At 41.1% G+C, this 17,624-nt stretch overlaps 1 protein-coding gene across 2 annotated transcripts; it reads right to left on the minus strand.

Annotated features, from left to right (window-relative positions):
• Positions 1-452: 452 nt before the first annotated feature.
• On the minus strand, positions 453-16,049 carry AGR3 (anterior gradient 3, protein disulphide isomerase family member). 2 transcript variants are annotated; one of them, XM_060248605.1, is made up of 8 exons: positions 15,931-16,049; positions 13,294-13,432; positions 9,379-9,442; positions 7,854-7,906; positions 4,885-4,961; positions 4,724-4,787; positions 2,587-2,666; positions 453-602 (listed from the first exon to the last, which is right to left on the minus strand). In XM_060248605.1, the coding sequence occupies exons 2-8, from the start codon at positions 13,394-13,396 to the stop codon at positions 600-602; spliced, it is 444 nt and encodes a 147-aa protein (XP_060104588.1). In that variant the 5' UTR covers positions 13,397-13,432; positions 15,931-16,049; the 3' UTR covers positions 453-599. The 2 variants fall into 2 exon arrangements, with proteins under 2 accessions (XP_060104588.1, XP_060104587.1); XM_060248604.1 differs by having other exon boundaries at positions 2,583-2,666.
• Positions 16,050-17,624: the final 1,575 nt, after the last annotated feature.

A 17,624-nucleotide genomic window follows, 5' to 3' on the forward strand; every position in this document is an offset into this window, starting at 1 on the left:
CATACATCTGTTTTTGGAATCTTATCACACTGCAGCATTTTCTGGGGAGACGTTCTAGAGTGCACACTTGGTTCACAACAGATATTGCAAGGCATTTTGGGCTTTGCTATCAACCAGCATGAACTAGAACACATTCAACACTCCTGTAGCTGTATACTGCAGGGGAAAATTGATAGTGATTGACAAACTGTCTTTCAAAGATGGTTATTAGCCATTCTGATTTTCCAGTTAATAAAAAGATTACCTAAAATAGAGTTTGTAGACGACTAGCACAGAGAACAGTTACCCTCTCCATTAATTTTTTGATTGTATTTTAGCTTACATTAACAAATACAGCAATTCTGGAAGGAAAAGGAAAGAACTATTTTGAGGAATATAGCTGAACTAGTATTTCAAAATTGCATTAGATCACCTTCCCCTTGACTTCCTCTTTGAACAATGGACAATGTCTCTCAATTGAGAAAAACGCCTAAGAATATATTTTTAAAAAATCTGTGGATTTCATTGTAGTGTTTCAACTTGGGGAGATGATGATGATCTCTCAGCTGCCACTCACAGCTCAGTCTGAATGAGACGCAAGGCTTTCTTCAGGTTTTCTATCACTGAAAGAAGACAGTAAAGTGAATGTTCATTATGTAGTATTTGGACAGCTAGAAAAAAGTAAAAGGTGCAGCATAAATGCTTTTTTATAAATCTCACAACAAAGAAAAAGAACTGGATAACATCTTTGAAGAATCAGCCACAATCATAAAGCCTAAGGAATAGCTTATATTGTGGCTGCCAGCAGGATGTTTCAAGTTATCTGATTCAGATGTTATCATTTTCTTCAAAAATGAAGCAGCTTTCGTTCTTTCTTGCATGAAGCTACCAATCACACAAAGAGCTGAAGATGTTTTGTCTCGAGTGACCTTGCATTGAGTGAGCCTGTCAGTGAGAAACCCGTATCTTCAGCTCTTCCTGTGATTGGTGGGTTTATGCAAGATGGAAAAAAGCACATTTCATATTTGAAGAAAATAATAACCTCTGTTTATTTGAATCAGAAATTTGAAACATCCCGCAAGCAGTTGTAATATATGTTATTCCTCAGGCTTTGTGATTTGTGGTTCTCTTTCCAACAATATTCAGTTCTTGTATAATGTTCACATTCATTTTTTTCCTTGAGAATAGCCGCTGCATTTTCTTGTATTTTAATGTATCTCTTCTATGTAACTGTATGTGTGTTTCAAAATAGACTTTTCATATATTTCTCATTGTTAGTGGGTAGTTGTTCTTTTGTTCTTTTACCTTTATAAATTTCACAAATCTTGCAAAATTAACTAAAATGGTTGTTGCCATGCTGCAACTTGCTTGGGCTCAGGGCTGTTTGCAACTTGGTGCAGAGAAGCAGGTATAGAAGCACAGAGCTGGCAGGGGCCATACAGGCCATCTAGTCCAACCCTCTGTTCAATACAGGATCAGCCTTGAACATCCCTGGCAAGTGTTCATTCAGCTGCTGCTTGATGACTGCCAGAGAAGGGGAGCTCACACCCCCTCCCTAGGTAGCCAGTTCCACTGCTGAACTATTCTTATTGTAAATTTTTGTTCTAATAGCCAGCAGTACCTTTCTGATCATAATTTAAACCCATTATTGCAAGTCCTGTCCTCTGCTGCCAACAGGAACAGCTCCCTTCCCTCCTCTAAGTGACAGCCTTTCAAATACTTAGAGCAATCATGCTCCCTCTCATGCTCCCTCTCAGTCTCGTCTCTTCCAGACTGAGCATTCCCAAGTCCCTCAGCCTTTCTTCATAGGGCTTGGTTTCTAGGTCCCTGATCACCCTAATTGCTCTCTTCTGCACCCACTCCATTCTGTCCACATCCTTCTTGAAGTGAGGCCTCAAGAGCCCAAACATTGCTCTCATAGTTTCACTGTTATAGTTTATGCAAAACAAAATTATTCAGGAGGATATTTTTGATGGCTAAATGTTCCTTTGCTTGTCTTATGTTTGATAATGCATTAGTGCCAGTTTTATTGCCTCTATTGCAGTTTTAATGTTTTTATTGCCTGTGGAAAATAAAGAGCTGGGCTTGATTCAATTGAGCACAGGCACAGGTCACATACAGAGAGGAGTCTCATGGAGCTCAGTAAAGCCTGGTTTTCAGGTCTTTCTTCCCGTTGCAAGTGGGGAGCAATAATAGAAATGTGGAAATCTGTGTGCCTCCTATGTCCTCCTCTAACAATGCCATGCTAGTTGCTTGTAGACCAGAGCATGACTGCCTTGCAAGGGACATAGAGGAAGTGGTGCATGCAAAATATGGCAAGCATGTACAAGATTCACAGTCCCTCTGGTGCCATCATGCATTACCAGTGCATTGCCTGTGTACTGGCATTAGTTTAAGAGGTGAGGATGTAGGACTCCATTGTACCCAGTGGACTGAACCACATATACATAGAGGATGTTTCAAGCATTGTTTCCAACAGGGTTTTTGTTTTTTCATTATTCCCAGCCACAGATTAATACAAGAAAACATTTCCCCTCCTTTTGGCTCTAGGCTGTCAAGTAATGGAAGGGCTGTGTTTCATGAGCAGCCCCGGTTCAGCTTACACACTGGCAAGTCTTGAGGCTCGTAAGTGTAGAGTCGGTTAGAGTATCTTCCAGTGATGTCAGCTCGCACTGTGAGCGAAGGATCTGGAAAAGTAATCAAAGTGCTCATTATCTTCTCAGCAACAACATCTTACTCATTTCTAAACTAGTATATAAATTGGGGAATAAAAATGTTGTGAGGGACTCTAGTAAATGATAGTAATTTAAACAGTAATTTTAATAGGGTTTGTAGAATCTTTCGGGCTCAACAGCCAGTTTCCTTATCACTACCCTTCCAGGAAGCCCCACCAAACAATGGGCACATCCACAAACCAATTGCCCTTTCATCACACCCCCTCCAGCCTATAAATAGTAGCTCTCCAGCAGCCCTGGCCCCACTCAATGCACAGCAGCCAAGAAGGTCAGAGCGCCTGCTCCGGCTGCAATGCCACTGAGGATGTTCTCTGCAGCTGAGAACGAAACGTCTGGAAGGAAAACTTTCTCCAGTAGAACACAGCACTTGAGCCTGAAAGATTCTACAAACCCTAATGATGTTACCAGCCATGAAAACCTGAAATCTTTAGTAATTTTAATAGTTTACAATTCCATTTAAAATGAATGAGATATTAAAATGTCTCCCTGAAGAATGACACTATTTTCTCCTAATGCTTCTGAACACCCCACAACATTTCAGCCACAGTTCTTTGGATGAACTATATTTAAAAGAAGTGGATGTCTCACCTGCATCCCTGAAGCACATGTACCAGTTGCATCTTCTATATGACCCCGGCACTGCAATCCTATGCAAAGTCATTGCTATCTAAACCCACTGATTGCAAGGGAGTTAAGACTGGAGTAACCGCATAGGTTTGTGCTACAAGAGTCTGCACATTACAACCACATGTAGTAGAACAAAGTAGGAGTCAAGTGCACCTTTAAGACCAACAAAGTTTTGTTATTAAAAGGGACGGTGGCTCAGTGGTAGAGCATCTGCTTGGGAAGCAGAAGGTCCCAGGTTCAATCCCAGGTTCAATCCCTGGCATCTCCAAAAAAAGCGTCCAGGCAAATAGGTGTGAAAAACCTCAGCTTGAGACCCTGGAGAGCTGCTGCCAGTCTGAGAAGACAATACTGACTTTGATGGACCAAAGGTCTGATTCAGTATAAGGCAGCTTCATATATATATATATATGTGTGTGTGTGAACTTGACGCCTACTTTGTTCTACTGCTTCAGATCAACATGGCTGCCGACTTGGATCTAACCACATGTAGTATTTATTTGCACTGGTATTTGTTCTAATTCTTAGCCTTTTGTACTTTGAGAATCACAGTTTGCTATTATCCACTCAATATTGCCAATCTACAGGCAAAAATCAGGACAGGAATTTAGATAAGATTATCTTCCTTACAATATGCTCTCAGTTTAGGGCCTACTTCTGTTAAAATTGATTAACTTTTTTTTTAAAATGCTTAATTGTTTTTTAAAATGGCTTCTTTGCTGAGGGAAAAGTAATTGTGAGGAGAGGGAAGCCATAAGAGTGAAGTATTTGACCTTTCCCTTCCTATCACTACTTTACTGCAAATGGCCTCCCTCCCACCGCTTCCATTACATGGGTCTGCCACCTCCTCAAAGTCCATTGGGACAAAGGATTTTGTGGAGGGCAGGACTTTTGAAATGGCAGAGCAGCATATGTGGAAAGTGTCCTATTCCTGTGCCTTCTCCATTCCACTACATCCTTCTCAAAGCAGCTGTTAAACTTTTGTTACACATGTATGAACAAAAAATGCATTTCCAGCCCTAGAGTATATAGTCAAGCTGTTATGGTAAATCACAAGGGCTAGCAATTTAAAGTCAACTAAGTTTGTGATGGGGCAACAAAAAATTGTTAGAGGCGGACATAGGAGGCACTCAGAAATGTAAGGTTTTTGTTTCCCCAATTAAATTGTCTAATTGTGATGGACGGACTTTGATATAGATGAACTAGCCTACTTCTAAAATATTTGTTAGATGCATTTTATGTGCTTGATCAAACTATTTGTGACTCCTGGAATATTAATGTATAGAAATAATAAACTACCATGCAAATTCTTTATTAATGAAAGACCATTTCCTCTGTAATAGTTATGTTGCATTGAGATGAATTTCCTTTCTGGGGAGACATACCTACAAACATGATGCGAGGTACGTACTGTCCATCAGGTGACAAGTTCTTGTCAGTTGTTTCATGCTGGTGAGAAAAGTTGACATGATATCAACCAGTTATGATGACTGATGATTGTATGAAACCCACTCCTCCCATGTATTTCATATATGTGTCTCTATACCATGAGATTGAGCATGATGAAATCATTCTGACACATTTCTTGTATTTCTTGGTTTTCTGCAAAAACTTTCTTCAGTGCTAGAAGAAGTAAAAGAAGAATATCACTGCATTGGCTGATAATATCTAAAAACAGCCAATTTAATCTTTTTTTTTTTTACTGTAACATAAGTAGGGTTACCAGCCCCCAAATCCCAGTGTGGGATCCCTCATTTTTGCAGGCTCCTCCTTGCCACCAGTCAGCTGGCCGGTGGGGAAAGCCCTCCCCAACAGCCACTATGTGCCTTTAAATCTGTGAAGGCTTAAAAGAAGCCTGCAAACTGCCTGTGTTTTGGAATGTGTGTGTGCCTTTACATCTGAACACAAGGAAAGCTGAATGGGTGGGGTGAGTAAGCAGAACCATGTGGGTCTTCCTGGTGAATGTGTGAACCATGTGAGAGAAAGAAAAACCAGCAGAGTCCCTCTGGTTTTTTGGAGGAAAACTCCACTCCCTAGGCTGCTCTGCTTTCATTTTCCTGTTAGTCTGAAAAAGTTGGTTGAAATACAGCAGATGATTACATCCGGCAAATCCCATGACTAAATTGCCCCAGTGAGATCATAAAAGTGTGCACATGCTAACTGTGTTTATTTTGGCTGCTTTGTGAGAGACTGTGTGTGTGCGTGCTCACTTTCATTTAGTGGAAGTGCAGCTGCTGGGTGATGAGAAAATGAAGATTGTATTCAGGGAAACTGCACTGCTCTATTTTTATTTATTTATTTTAGGGAATGGGAAAGTCTCCTGGCTCCACCCCCAATGTCTTCTGGCTCCACCTCCAAAGTCCCCAGATATTTTCTGAGTTGGACTTGGCAACTCATACTATACTATAAACATATAGTAGGCTTGAGCATTGTGCTCATATACACCTCCCAAACACACACTCTGTCAAGGCAGTTAAAAAAAAAAAGGGATGCAACCTTTTCTGCCGTGGGCTGGACATAATAATGCTGATTGATTGAATATCTGCCTTGAGATAGGCAGGATGTGTATGAATTGGTGTTATAGCTAAGAGACTGAGCGAGGAATCAGGAAGTTGCCTGTTTGAATTTCTTCTTGGCCATGAATTTAGTGGGTGGCCCACAATTTCTCAGTTTCAGATCCCCTTCCTCTTGCAGTATGAGAATTATATTGCTGACATATCTTATCAAGTTATACAATAATATGTCTGTAGTGCTCTTAGTAACCCAAAGCTCTAAACAAATGCTACTTAATGGCTTTGATTTGGAGTTGTGTACATGCAGGAGAGGGCAGAGTGTGTAAATTTACAACACTCTGGAATTGAAACCGTACATCACGGTCCTACCAGTTCTGATAGTACTGACTATCATGATAGTACTGACTATCATGTACTTACATGCAGTCCGGCACCCAATTTTATGAATGCTACTGTTGGTTTTATTCTGTTTTTGATGCAAAAAGTTTTATGTGATTCGATTGTACAAGCTGGTCACTGACTGTAACAATAAACTTGACTTGACTACATGCAGTCCCTAATCATGAAGCTATCTTATATTTGTTGATTTATTTAAAACATTTTGATGCTGTTTTCCACCTGGTCAAGAGGTACACATAAAACATTACAACAACCAAAAACAACATTAAAGTTATAAAATAATTCAATAAAACCGCATAAAAATCAACACTAGAACTAGGGAGGAAGGCCTATGGTTGTTACTGGGGAAATGACAGACAAAACATAGATTTCTTCACCCACTTAAGGCTGTTTCCGTACATATAGGATTCTCCATGTTTCTCTTATTGTTGCTGCAAATGCAGAGGAATGTGGATTGGCAATGGAGTTTCCACACAGGAGTTTTCTTCACACTTTCCTCCTTCAGCTGCTCACAATGACCACTTCTTTCCCTACTGTGCCACCTGAACACTTTTTGAGGTTTTTTTTTAAAAGAATAGATAATTGCTCTAGCATGACTGGTAACATCTGGTATGCTACTGAGCACCTCCCTTGAGTTCAGTGATTGTCTGAATCTATCTTCAGTGTAAAGGAAAAATACTTCATGCATGCATCAAAGAATCCATGTCTTAATAATTCTGCACAAAGGAAAGAGTTTGTACTCACATCTGGTTCTGAGGCTGAGTCTTGGACAGCCCATCTTTAATGAAACTTTGTGGTGACTTGACTAGCAACTCTTGAAGCACTTGAGCCAGAGCCTTTCCACTGATATCTCCACTATTATGATAATTTTAGGCCGTGGTAAGATGTGCATTTATATCTGACAGCCATGGATGCCTGTCAAATTTAATGGGCACATCCATTAAATCTGAGAATGGTCTGTGAGTTGTGAGCAAACTGTTCTGCCCCAACTCAGTTCTAGACTTATTTGACAGTGCACTATGTCTGGTCCTAAATGTTTGATGATGGGCCATAAATGGATTTTCCCTGTCTGTTCGCCATCAAGCTGTCGCAACTTCTGTCCCTAACAATCTTGATTTGGCACAATTTTTAAAGATCTTAGCGATATGTGCACACCTGCATAATCAGCAAAAGGTGGCGGGAGCCCATGGATGCCTTAAGCACCACAAGAGACAGATTCTGAGTAACTGCAAACATTTAAGGTTTGTTTAGGTTGAGATTTATGAGTAACACAATCATTGTTTAGTCCTAGAAAATAGCCCCTAAGTGGGTGAGCCAATCAGCGGCATTGTTTATGCACAAATGCAAAAGCCAGGCAGTCTGATCGGTCAATGATGGGATGGTTATTTGGCAAGGCAGGTAACAGTCAGGATGTCTGATTGGGCAATTGTGTTTCAAGTAAGGGCGGACAAAACCAGGAGAATTTCATTGATGAGTTAAACAGTGCGTCTGACCACAGCCTTAGAATTATAGACTGGAATCTTGGTGAGGCTAATAACTACAGTGCAGAGATCAAAAGCAGTATGTATTTGTAGATACCTTAAATTAAACAGGCATGACTTACCTTTGCAATACTGACAATCTTCCAAATGATGAATGACCATCAGTGGCTTGTTACTTTTTTCAAAAAGGGGAAAAATACATTGCATTAAATAAAAATTTCATAACCCTGACTGGGACCTGACCTTGATCTTTTCAGATTTTGAAAGCTAAACAGGGTTGGCTCTGAAGGGTATTTGAATGGAAGACCTCCTTGGAATACCAGGATCGGGAGGCAGAGGCAGGTGTATCAAGCTATTTCTGTGAACATCCTCCATGCCCCAGTAGGGGTCATCATAAGTCACCATGACTTCCATGCTTGCACGCAAGCACACACACACACACAAAAAAAAACAAAGTGCAGATTCCATGCTCTATCCTAAATATAGCTAAAAGTATATTAATTGTGAAGTATTCTGGAATAGATTTGAATAGGACTTTAACCAAAATACATGTCATTTTATTGCTATGATCTTATACTGTGACACGTATCATGTACAACTTTTGAAAGACAGACTGCTTTTTCATCCAACAGGCCTGTCAGTATTAGAGCAAAAAAAAAAAGTTTCACATGTTATTCTAGTTAGTTTTTTAAAAAATGTATTTTAGTAACTATAATTCTGTAAACCAATAGAGGTGCCTGTTTACCATTTTATTCAGTTTAGTATAATGATCTGGAGGATCAAGTTAGATTAAGAATGTCAGCCTACAGGTGGGACCAGGGTGTCTCCCTGAATTACAGCTCATCTCCAGACTACAGAGATCAGTTTCCCTGGAGAAAATGGATGCTTTGGAGGGTAGACTATTGGCACTATATGTTACTGAGGTCTCTGTCCTCCCTAGACTCAATCTAAATTTTCAAGAGTTTCTCAACAAATCCGGCAATCCTACCCCCACCCCCCCATCTCCCACTGGTGGCCAGGTGTGACCTAGCAAAATAGATTTATTTCTTTATGTATTCTGAGGTTTGGCTGCTGCTTGCAGATGTGTGTGTGCGAGACAGTAGACATCTGAAGAACAGAAGAATAACTGTCCTTACAGATTCAGCCTTGATTGTTTGCCCCATCTGTAAACCAGAACAGTGAATACTTGTTGTGTTACTCTACCACCGTCTTTAAAAAAAAAAAAAAACTGCACATCCCCAACAAGATTTTCTAAACCTCACATAATTCATTGAGAGGGTTCAGCCACCACATTTGCCTGTTGTCAGGGGAACAGGGATATTGCAAGAGCTTTGGAAGCTCTATAGGACATGTATGGTTTGCCACACTATTTTTAAAGAGGTCTGAAGAGGGCAAACAGGGTGAGTTGCTCTAGCTCCTGGGCAGTGGCGGAGGAAGGGGGGACAGTGGAGCCGATGGCCAAGGAAAATGAGGTGTTCCTGCTCTGCTCATAACTGACCTACTTGAGGTATTCTACCAAGGCCCAAGATGCACTATTTTGGTTTGTCTGGTTTTACTGTGTTATATATCTATGATGCATACATTTCTCTAACTAAAGATTATTTTCAGAATGACGAATGTATTTCTCTAAACATTTGACTACTTTACCTTTTTTTTGCTTGATAAAGTCCTTCTTCATAAGTTTGTACCCAAGTTATGTCATCTCCCCATCCTATAATACAAAAAAGTTGAATTGTAATCATTCTGCCATTTTATATTTTATTCATACTGAATAATAAAAATGCTATTACGCAACTTGGTTCTTGAGTTAAACCTACAGTACAATCTGTCAAATTTTCCTTCAGGTGGATAGAAGTTTATCAGTTTGTAAATGATCCAGTCTGCCATTAAGGATCTCTTCTTACTTTATAGGATGGATCCAAACAATAGGCAATGCTCTTTGTTCACACAACTGATCCTTGGTATTCTCCTTCTTGTGCAACCAGAAGAGACCTGCTTCTGCAATGCAGGCCTAGATCCAACCCTGTATTTTGTGTGTGTAAAGTATTCATTTAAAAAGATGTAGAACATGCACATTTTAAAAATGCTTCTTTCCACACCGTGAGGAACATATTACAGTGCAGAAGGGGTGATATCCTTAGGGTCTAGATTAGGGGTGTCAAATGTGCAGCCTGTGAGCCAGATCCAACCCTCACAGGGATTGTATACAGCCGGTGAGGAACTGGCTGACGTCTGCTTCCTTCTCCCTTTCTGGCTTCCTTCTCCATCAAAGCTTGCTTTGCCAGGATCTCTCAATTGCACAGGAGCTACAGATCAAAGCCTGTCTTCCCTCCGCTGACTGGGGATCCTCCCTTGAGGAGGGAGGGAAAGAGTGAGAGCTTGCTTTTCGCAATACAAAGCACCTTTAAGATCAACAAAGTATTCAAAGTATTTATGCCTTGCTACACAGAGAGTGAGTGTGTGAGTTTTGTTGAGCTCATTATGCCAGGGCTTTCCTGGATGCAACTGAGTTCCTCTCCTCTTTTTCATTGTTTTCATGCCCTCATGATCCAGTCTTAGTAGGAAAACAATGTGAAATATTTCGATGAGTAATAACAAGCTAGTGAGGTGGATTAGGCTGAGAGTGTGCATTCAGACCAAGTTCACCCAGCACATTTCCTTTGGGAAGTTTGAACTAAGATTTTTCAGATTGTAGGCTGATACTGACCACTATACATTGCTGTCTATTCTTTCATTGCCTCATAGGAGTTGTACTTATTTTGCTGGGGGGTACTATAGTTTTGTAGACAAATAAATAGTTTGTTGGGGAGAACTATAGTTTTGTAGCTCTCAGTCTGTGTCATGGTACCTTCACATGCTCTTGATCAGCACATGAAGCAACTTGTGTACAAAAGTTCACAATGCCCTGCCATTTCATGTTTTCCTCTGGGTCTTAGGCTCAAAGCATTGGCCATGAGATTTATGTAATTAATGTCACAGGTTTGCAACTTACAGATATACACCTGAACAACACTTGCACAGCATACTCAAGATTGCTACAGCACAGACATCATCTCCAGATTTTAATGTAATAATTCAGAGCAAGAGTTATAGTTATCAGAGATGGTTAAATAAACAAATCATTGCAGGAGTGCTAATGTTTTAAGCATTTTTTTAAAAAAAATCTTTAATTCTATTTGTCTTTGCCCTTTATAAAATTTATTATATTTTATTACATACACAGCCCAGCCTGACAAGGTCTCATTTATGACAGATCTGGCCCTCATATCAAATGAGTTTGACACCCCTAGTCTATATGCTGTATTTTCCTAAGCCACTTGTTTCCCCTTAATTGTATCCACACAGCTTTTGACCCTGTACACTTGACATGCTGTTCCTGTTTAGTCTCAAAATGTCATCATCATGTTACATGCTAATTTACTTTTCAACCCTGTCTATAAGTTTGAATGGTTTTCTTCCATCTCATTGTACCTCAAGAAATGTGCTTGCACACAAAAGCTCATACCTTGAATAAAACTGTTGGTGTTAAACGTTGTTCCCCCCCCCCCAAGCCACAAACAGACTTTATATATTTATTTTATTTACTTCTGTTATAGCCAGTCTTTCTCTCTAATAGGGACCTAAAGGATCTTACAGCATTCTTCTCTTCTCCTCTCTCCTCTCCTCCTCACAACACCACTGGGCCTTGTTGCACGCCGAAGCAGTCGATGCGCCGCACATGGCGGACACTCTCAGAGCCATCCTTTCATGGCAGTTAGAGGGCTGGGTAGGCAGTGGGGACGTCGCCACGGGCTTCGTGGTGACTGATGCTGGCTCCAACATCAAGGCGGCTGTCTAGCGTCAGGGCCTACGCCTTCCTTGCATGGCCCACCTTCTCCACCTCGTGGTTAAGGACCCATTGGGCCAGATGAAAAGCCAGGATCGTCGGTATCTAGCCACGACCCATGAGTACCGACTTCTGCTCCAGAAGTGTCGACACATCATGGGTCACTTCTCACGCAGCAATACAGACTCATATCTGCTGTGTGAGAAACAGACACTGACAGGCGTGCCAGGGCACCACCTGATCAGTGATGTCAGCACACACTGGAACTCCACCTGTGCCATGCTGGAGCACATGGTGGAGCAGAAAGCAGCCCTGAATGCCTTTGTCTCTGAGACGAGGGTCTTTCGGGATGAGAACCGTCTCACCCAAGAGGATTGGGTGGTCATTTCTCAGACTGTGGAGGTTCTTGGGCCAAGACCCACACAGAAATGCTCTCGTCTGACATGGTGAGCATCACACTGGTTGTCCCCATGGTCCACATGACCCGTGAGGACCTGGCCTCATTTCTAGTGCCAGCTCAAGGCCGTGCAGATGTTCTTCTAGTGGTGCATGCCCTGGTTGTTAGACTGCAGGAAGGGCTTGAGGCCCGCTTTCAGACTTTCACCCAGGATAAGGTCTACATGATGGCGACCATGTTAGACCCGCGCCTTAAGGGCACGGTTGCCGCGCGGGCCAATGAGCTTGATTGCTGGCGAGACAAACTCTCCCAGAAGGTTGAGCATTGCAGAGTCGGGGTGGACCCAGTGCCGGTAACTGAGGAGGAGTGGGATGGAAGCAGCTCATCTGCCACTTCCACTGCTGTTCATCCCCAACCTCCTCGGCTAGGCAGTGTTTCCCACCAGACTCACGCCACGAAGAGTCCTGAGATGACACTCATCGGGCGGCTCGTTGGCCCCTCTGGGAGCAGTAGGCCCCTGAGAGTGGAGACGGGTGCTGCGATGGTGAGGGAGTATCTTTTGGAGCCCAACGAGTTGCAGGAAACGTCTCCTTTGGACTACTGGGTCATGAAGGAGGGGATCTGACTGGCCCTCTCCTCCGTGGCCAAGGCGTTCCTCTCATGCCCACCAACGAGCGTGCAGAGCGAGCGCGTCTTTTTGCATATGGGTGACATTGTCTGCCAACATCGCAATCGCCTGCAACCCTGGACAGTTGAGCAGTTGATCTTCCTGAAGGTCAACTTGCCTCTGTTCGGCTCGCCGAACGTAGGCTTTGAGAGTGAATGAAGTGAGCACCTACTTGTGCCTGCATCCTTTCTTGGCCCGCGCTTGGAAGGTGGTTGTAAAACGCTCTCCCACTAAAAATAGACTAGAGTCCAAAGACAGCCCAAAAACTCACTCACAAATTGATTGGCAGTGCATCCTCCCCCACCCCTCATCCAACCCCAAACAAAAAGTGAATGCTGGTTTAAAATCTGCAACCAGAATTCCAAATAAAGACTTGATAGTTTAAAAAAGATGCTCCTACAGCCAGTTGTGAACATGTCTGGCAACTGAGAAGGAATAAAGTTCACTTTATATATTCAAGTTCACTTTATATATTATAGCACGTTTCAAATAGAAAAAGATCTATTGTTGCCACTGATTAAATTTACCATAAAATGAATAACTGAATTCATAAAAAGGCAGCTTTGTATTATAATTTATTTGTGCTGCTTTTCAGTCCTCTTACTGATTTTTAATGAACACTTGTATGATTTGCTAGTGTACTTTGGAGTGAATAAAGTGAAATGATAAAACCTCTTGATAATGTCTGTGGAAGTCTTTTTTCTTTTTGGATTGCCATTGCAAAATTGGAGGACACAGCAAGGAGCAGGAAGGATAACCCCAAAGCCGAATGCATCTTCTTTCTTTTTCACAACCTCCTTCTGGGGAATTCCTGTTAATAAAAGACATTAAGAGAAATATATTGTTTTGTTACTAGAAACAAAGGATTGATTCCCTTTATGACAACCTCTTGAAGTTAAACACACTCTTCACTTGGAAGAATAAATGGAATAATTGTTAGTGCTTTGTGGTGAATTAATTTCTGCATTTAACCAACATTTATCAGGTTTTTTTTTTTTAATCCTGCAGCTCTCAGTCTAAAAGGCTGCCCAATCTATAATTGCTATTTTACAAATATCCCATCAGCTATGCTTACAGATAGATACTGGAACCCAGAGAAACACATTTGCCTGTTCTTTGCATGTGGTCAGCAGCTGCCTTTCCAGAAGATGCCTCTAGAACATTCATGCTATATTTTGGATTATTAAAAATAACTGTGGAAATTAAGTATGAGACTTTTACAAAAGTGAATCAAAAGAACAAAAAGCACAGGAGCCATTGTTTTTCAAAACTGGTGGCTGCAATGACTCAATGTGCAGCAGGTATTTTCAAAATGTGCTCTTTTAAATGACCCTACAAGAGTTTTTCAGGCATGACAAGTGTTTAACCTTGCCGCAGCTAGGATTCAAGTAAACATCCCAGTAGCTGCATTTCCTTTTGAGTTCTTTTAAAAGCCACACAGGTAAAAGTTTCAGTCTCTAATGTTTATGAACTCATTTCCTAAGGGGGGAAAGTCAAAATTTGCAAAAGGAATTTTTTTTAATAGCAACAAAATAATAAATGAATAACAGCGATTGCTTGTGTCCTTGCACATGAACACCAAATCCTCAGAGCTTCTGAGGATATCTCTAATGTTAATTTATTTCTGATCAACCTTAGCTTTATTGCCCGTAACATATTAAAAAAGGTCTTCTAGTGTTCACAGTGCTTGGTATATATGCAGTCCCTCCAAAAGTATTCAAAGAAAAGCGAGTATGGTTATTCCACATTGTGGGTGGGTGAGTAGTTGAAATTGTTGTTTGCCAAAGCTCCTGAGTTAATTGATGGCAGAGAGAAGCTGGAATCGATGAGCTTGTGTAGTGTAATGTGACCACATTAGAAGTGAAGATCTGGTCTTAGTGACAACACAAGACCAGATCTTCACTTCTAATGAGAGATTCAAGTACTAAGCTAAATCAACAGTAAGTTACAGAAAACACATTAGACCTTCTCATTGAAAAAAATCAAATGAATTTTGTCTTCCATTTCCCAATCAATTTCCTGTTAAATAATAAATTATTGCAAATGTCAATGATAAATATATCAGCACTGATCCTGTTTTCAAGAGCATAGCTGAGTATGACTGTTTGATGTAGTGGTTAAGTGTGTGGACTCTTTTCTGGGAGAACCGAGTTTGATTTCCTACTCCCCAACTTACAGCTGCTGGAATGGTCTTGGGTTAGCCATAGCTATCGCAGAAGTTGTCCTTGAAAGGGCAGCTGCTGTGAGAGTCCTCTCAGCCCCACCCACCTCACAGGGTGTCTGTTGTGGGGAGAAGAAGATATAGGAGATTGTAAGCCGCTTTGAGTCTCTGATTCAGAGAGAAGGGCAGGGTATAATCTGCAGTCTTCTTTTTCTTCTCCTCTTCCTCCTCCTTCTCCTCTTCCTCCTCCTCTCCATAAATGCCATGACTCTCAGTTGTCTTTTTTTTCTTCTTTCTTTCTCTGAAAATACGTTTTCTGAAAGTCTTAATAGGCCTTCATTGTTACAAATGTAGCTTCTTTTTATCTTGAAACAGCTTGAAGCTTGAAACCGTCTTAATTTTGTTTTGTGGACACCAGTTTGGGACTGTACATCTCATTTCCCATCTTACCCACTTCTTTAAAAAAGTCAAATAGCTGGTATTGTAATATCCTGGGGAGCTGCCATTTACATTATTGATGAGTTTTAATTAAGCAAGTGGCTCCTTTTCTCTTCTGCCAAGAAATCTCTCCAAGGAACTGAGAAAGTTTACTCCAAATCCTCATTATGGGTAAAACAATGGTCTTAATTAAGCAATTTAAATATATCTGATAAGAATTTAATAATAATATAGCACCCTTATAGATGAAGAACTGAATAAAATATTCCTGAGAAATAGACTCAGCTATTAACACAACTGAACAAAATATTCCTGAGAAATTGCCTCAGCTATTAGCGCAGCTACAAAAACCCATTATGCATAGCAGTTCAAACATTTGTTGAAGAAATAAAGTCCCTGAACCATTAACCCTTCCCTCACATTCACATATGCTTAGTACAGCTGCAATGTTTTTTCCAAAGCCTGTCTACCTTTATAGAAGTCATAGTGGCTTCTAGAAGAAACCTTTGGCCTTTTCATAGACGAACATAAATCCATTGTCAGCAGATATGGTTTTGTGTAATGTTTCAAATGGTATGCTTACATCTAAGGTTGCTTTAGTACATTCTTCACAGATAGTAGATAAGCTGTATCTTATTTCCCCCCTCTGTATTATTTATTTTGGTTAAAAGAATTTTAAAGAGAAAACATTAAACATTGGATTTGCTCACCTTAGCTGTTCAGTTGTGCTGGTGGAAGTTCCTTGTCAGGGAAGTGAATGTTTTAAAGTGGGTGTGATTTACACACAAACCTGACTAACCCAGGCAGTTTATCTACAGTAACAATAAAAGGGATAGAAATACTTAGTCCTGTTCTGTCCCTCTCTCCCTCCCTCTTCTTGAAGATCTACTCCTGTGAGTTCTCATTCTGGCATATTGAATGAATACTCAGATTTCTCTCCCATCTTTGCATGTATCAGGTGTCATTATATTGGAACCGAAAAAAGTGGTGTTTTGTGTAAGTCGGTGACTTTTCCTCCCAAATGGTTCATGTCTGGCTCAAGTTCAGTGAAATAAGAAACCAGCAATGAAAGTTGGAACTGTAGGTGCTATTGTTCCCAATGAATGGCTGAGTTCAGTGGGACTCTGAGATTAGGTATGAAACTAATAGGAAGATACAAGAGTTACTTTGTGCAGAAGAATGTAATTAAGAAATGAAAGTTAAAAAAAATTGAAGCCAACAAGAAAAAAAAGTTCTAAAATGTTAAGGAATAATCAAGCTAAAAGACATCATTGGTTTGAATATTTTTTGCCCCCACAGACAGAAGGAAGAGATGGATACAAGGGTATGGGTAACTAAGGGCCACTTTCTTTATTATTAAATTAACAACAAGGGCTATAAACATAACAGGCAGCATGGCAGGGCCAGGGGACGAAATACTCCTCCCCTGCCGAATGATGGGCGAGCCACCCTGCCCCTAGGTATAGCCAAAATGCATGGCTCATACCCGGCCGGCCTAGCAAAAGTTATGCCCTGGAGTTCCAGCCCCCATCCGCATGGCTGAAGGGCAGATCAATCCATGCAAACTCGAGGCAGTCTGCTTCATCACTCAACTAGTCCGCATGGAATGATTTAGCTAGACCCCGTGCCCCAAAACTGGGGTGCTGTTGGTGCTCACCGAGCTGCATAATGGAAGCTAGGCAAAAAACCCAGCCAACTTGAAAGTGACCAGCCTACTTAAACCAGCCACACCCTAGCCAATTCCACAATCCCTTCTACAAGCAGTGTGAGGTATGTGAAAAACATCACTTCCAACAGCCAAACAGGAAGAGATGAAAAAATTCCAACCTGGTCCCCTATAAATTAAGAGCAACCAGCTATCACCCGCACTGCCTCAAGGGCAGGAGGGTGGGCCGAGCATGAGGCGAAGACTGGGAGGCAGAAGCGGAGACAGCCATTAAGGCATGCCTGCTCCATCATCACCTCCCATAATGCCCTGCCCGATCCTCCTCCTTACGAAGGGGCAAAACAGCCCCCAGACACAAGGCTGTGCCCTGATGTAGTTCTTCTCCCTTGATTTTCTTGGTTTCAAAGTATTATTACTTTTGAATATGTTTCTTCTTGTCTTTGCCCTTTTATTTACATTAAATGCACTGGAGGTTGACTACATTGAATGGAATCTAAAAGGAGCTGAACACACAATGATGGGCCTGTCCAGTTCCTGGACTTGGTGTCAAAACTTGGGAACTCCCTTGTTGGGGAGATTTGTCTGTTTCATGTCATCTTCTGCCAATGGGTGAAGACTTTTTTGTTTTATTTGACGTTCCCCCAATAATTGTTGTTAAATCTTCTCCTTGATTTTGGTGTTGTGTGTTTGTGTATTTATATGGGGTTTTATTATTTTAAATGTTTTGATGTTTACTGC

Source organism: Heteronotia binoei, chromosome 10 (assembly GCF_032191835.1).
Source record: "Heteronotia binoei isolate CCM8104 ecotype False Entrance Well chromosome 10, APGP_CSIRO_Hbin_v1, whole genome shotgun sequence".
In the NCBI taxonomy this organism is placed as follows: Eukaryota; Metazoa; Chordata; class Lepidosauria; order Squamata; family Gekkonidae; genus Heteronotia; species Heteronotia binoei.

Coding starts and splice junctions, on each gene's coding strand:
- AGR3 (XM_060248604.1), bottom strand. CDS start 13,396: ATGCATTCGGCTTTGGGGTTATCCTTCCTGCTCCTTGCTGTGTCCTCC. Junction 7,907..9,378: donor CTTTATCAAGCAAAAAAAAG/GTAAAGTAGTCA, acceptor TTTTGAAAAAAG/TAACAAGCCACTGATGGTCA. Junction 2,667..4,723: donor ACCTCGCATCATGTTTGTAG/GTATGTCTCCCC, acceptor TTACTTTTCCAG/ATCCTTCGCTCACAGTGCGA.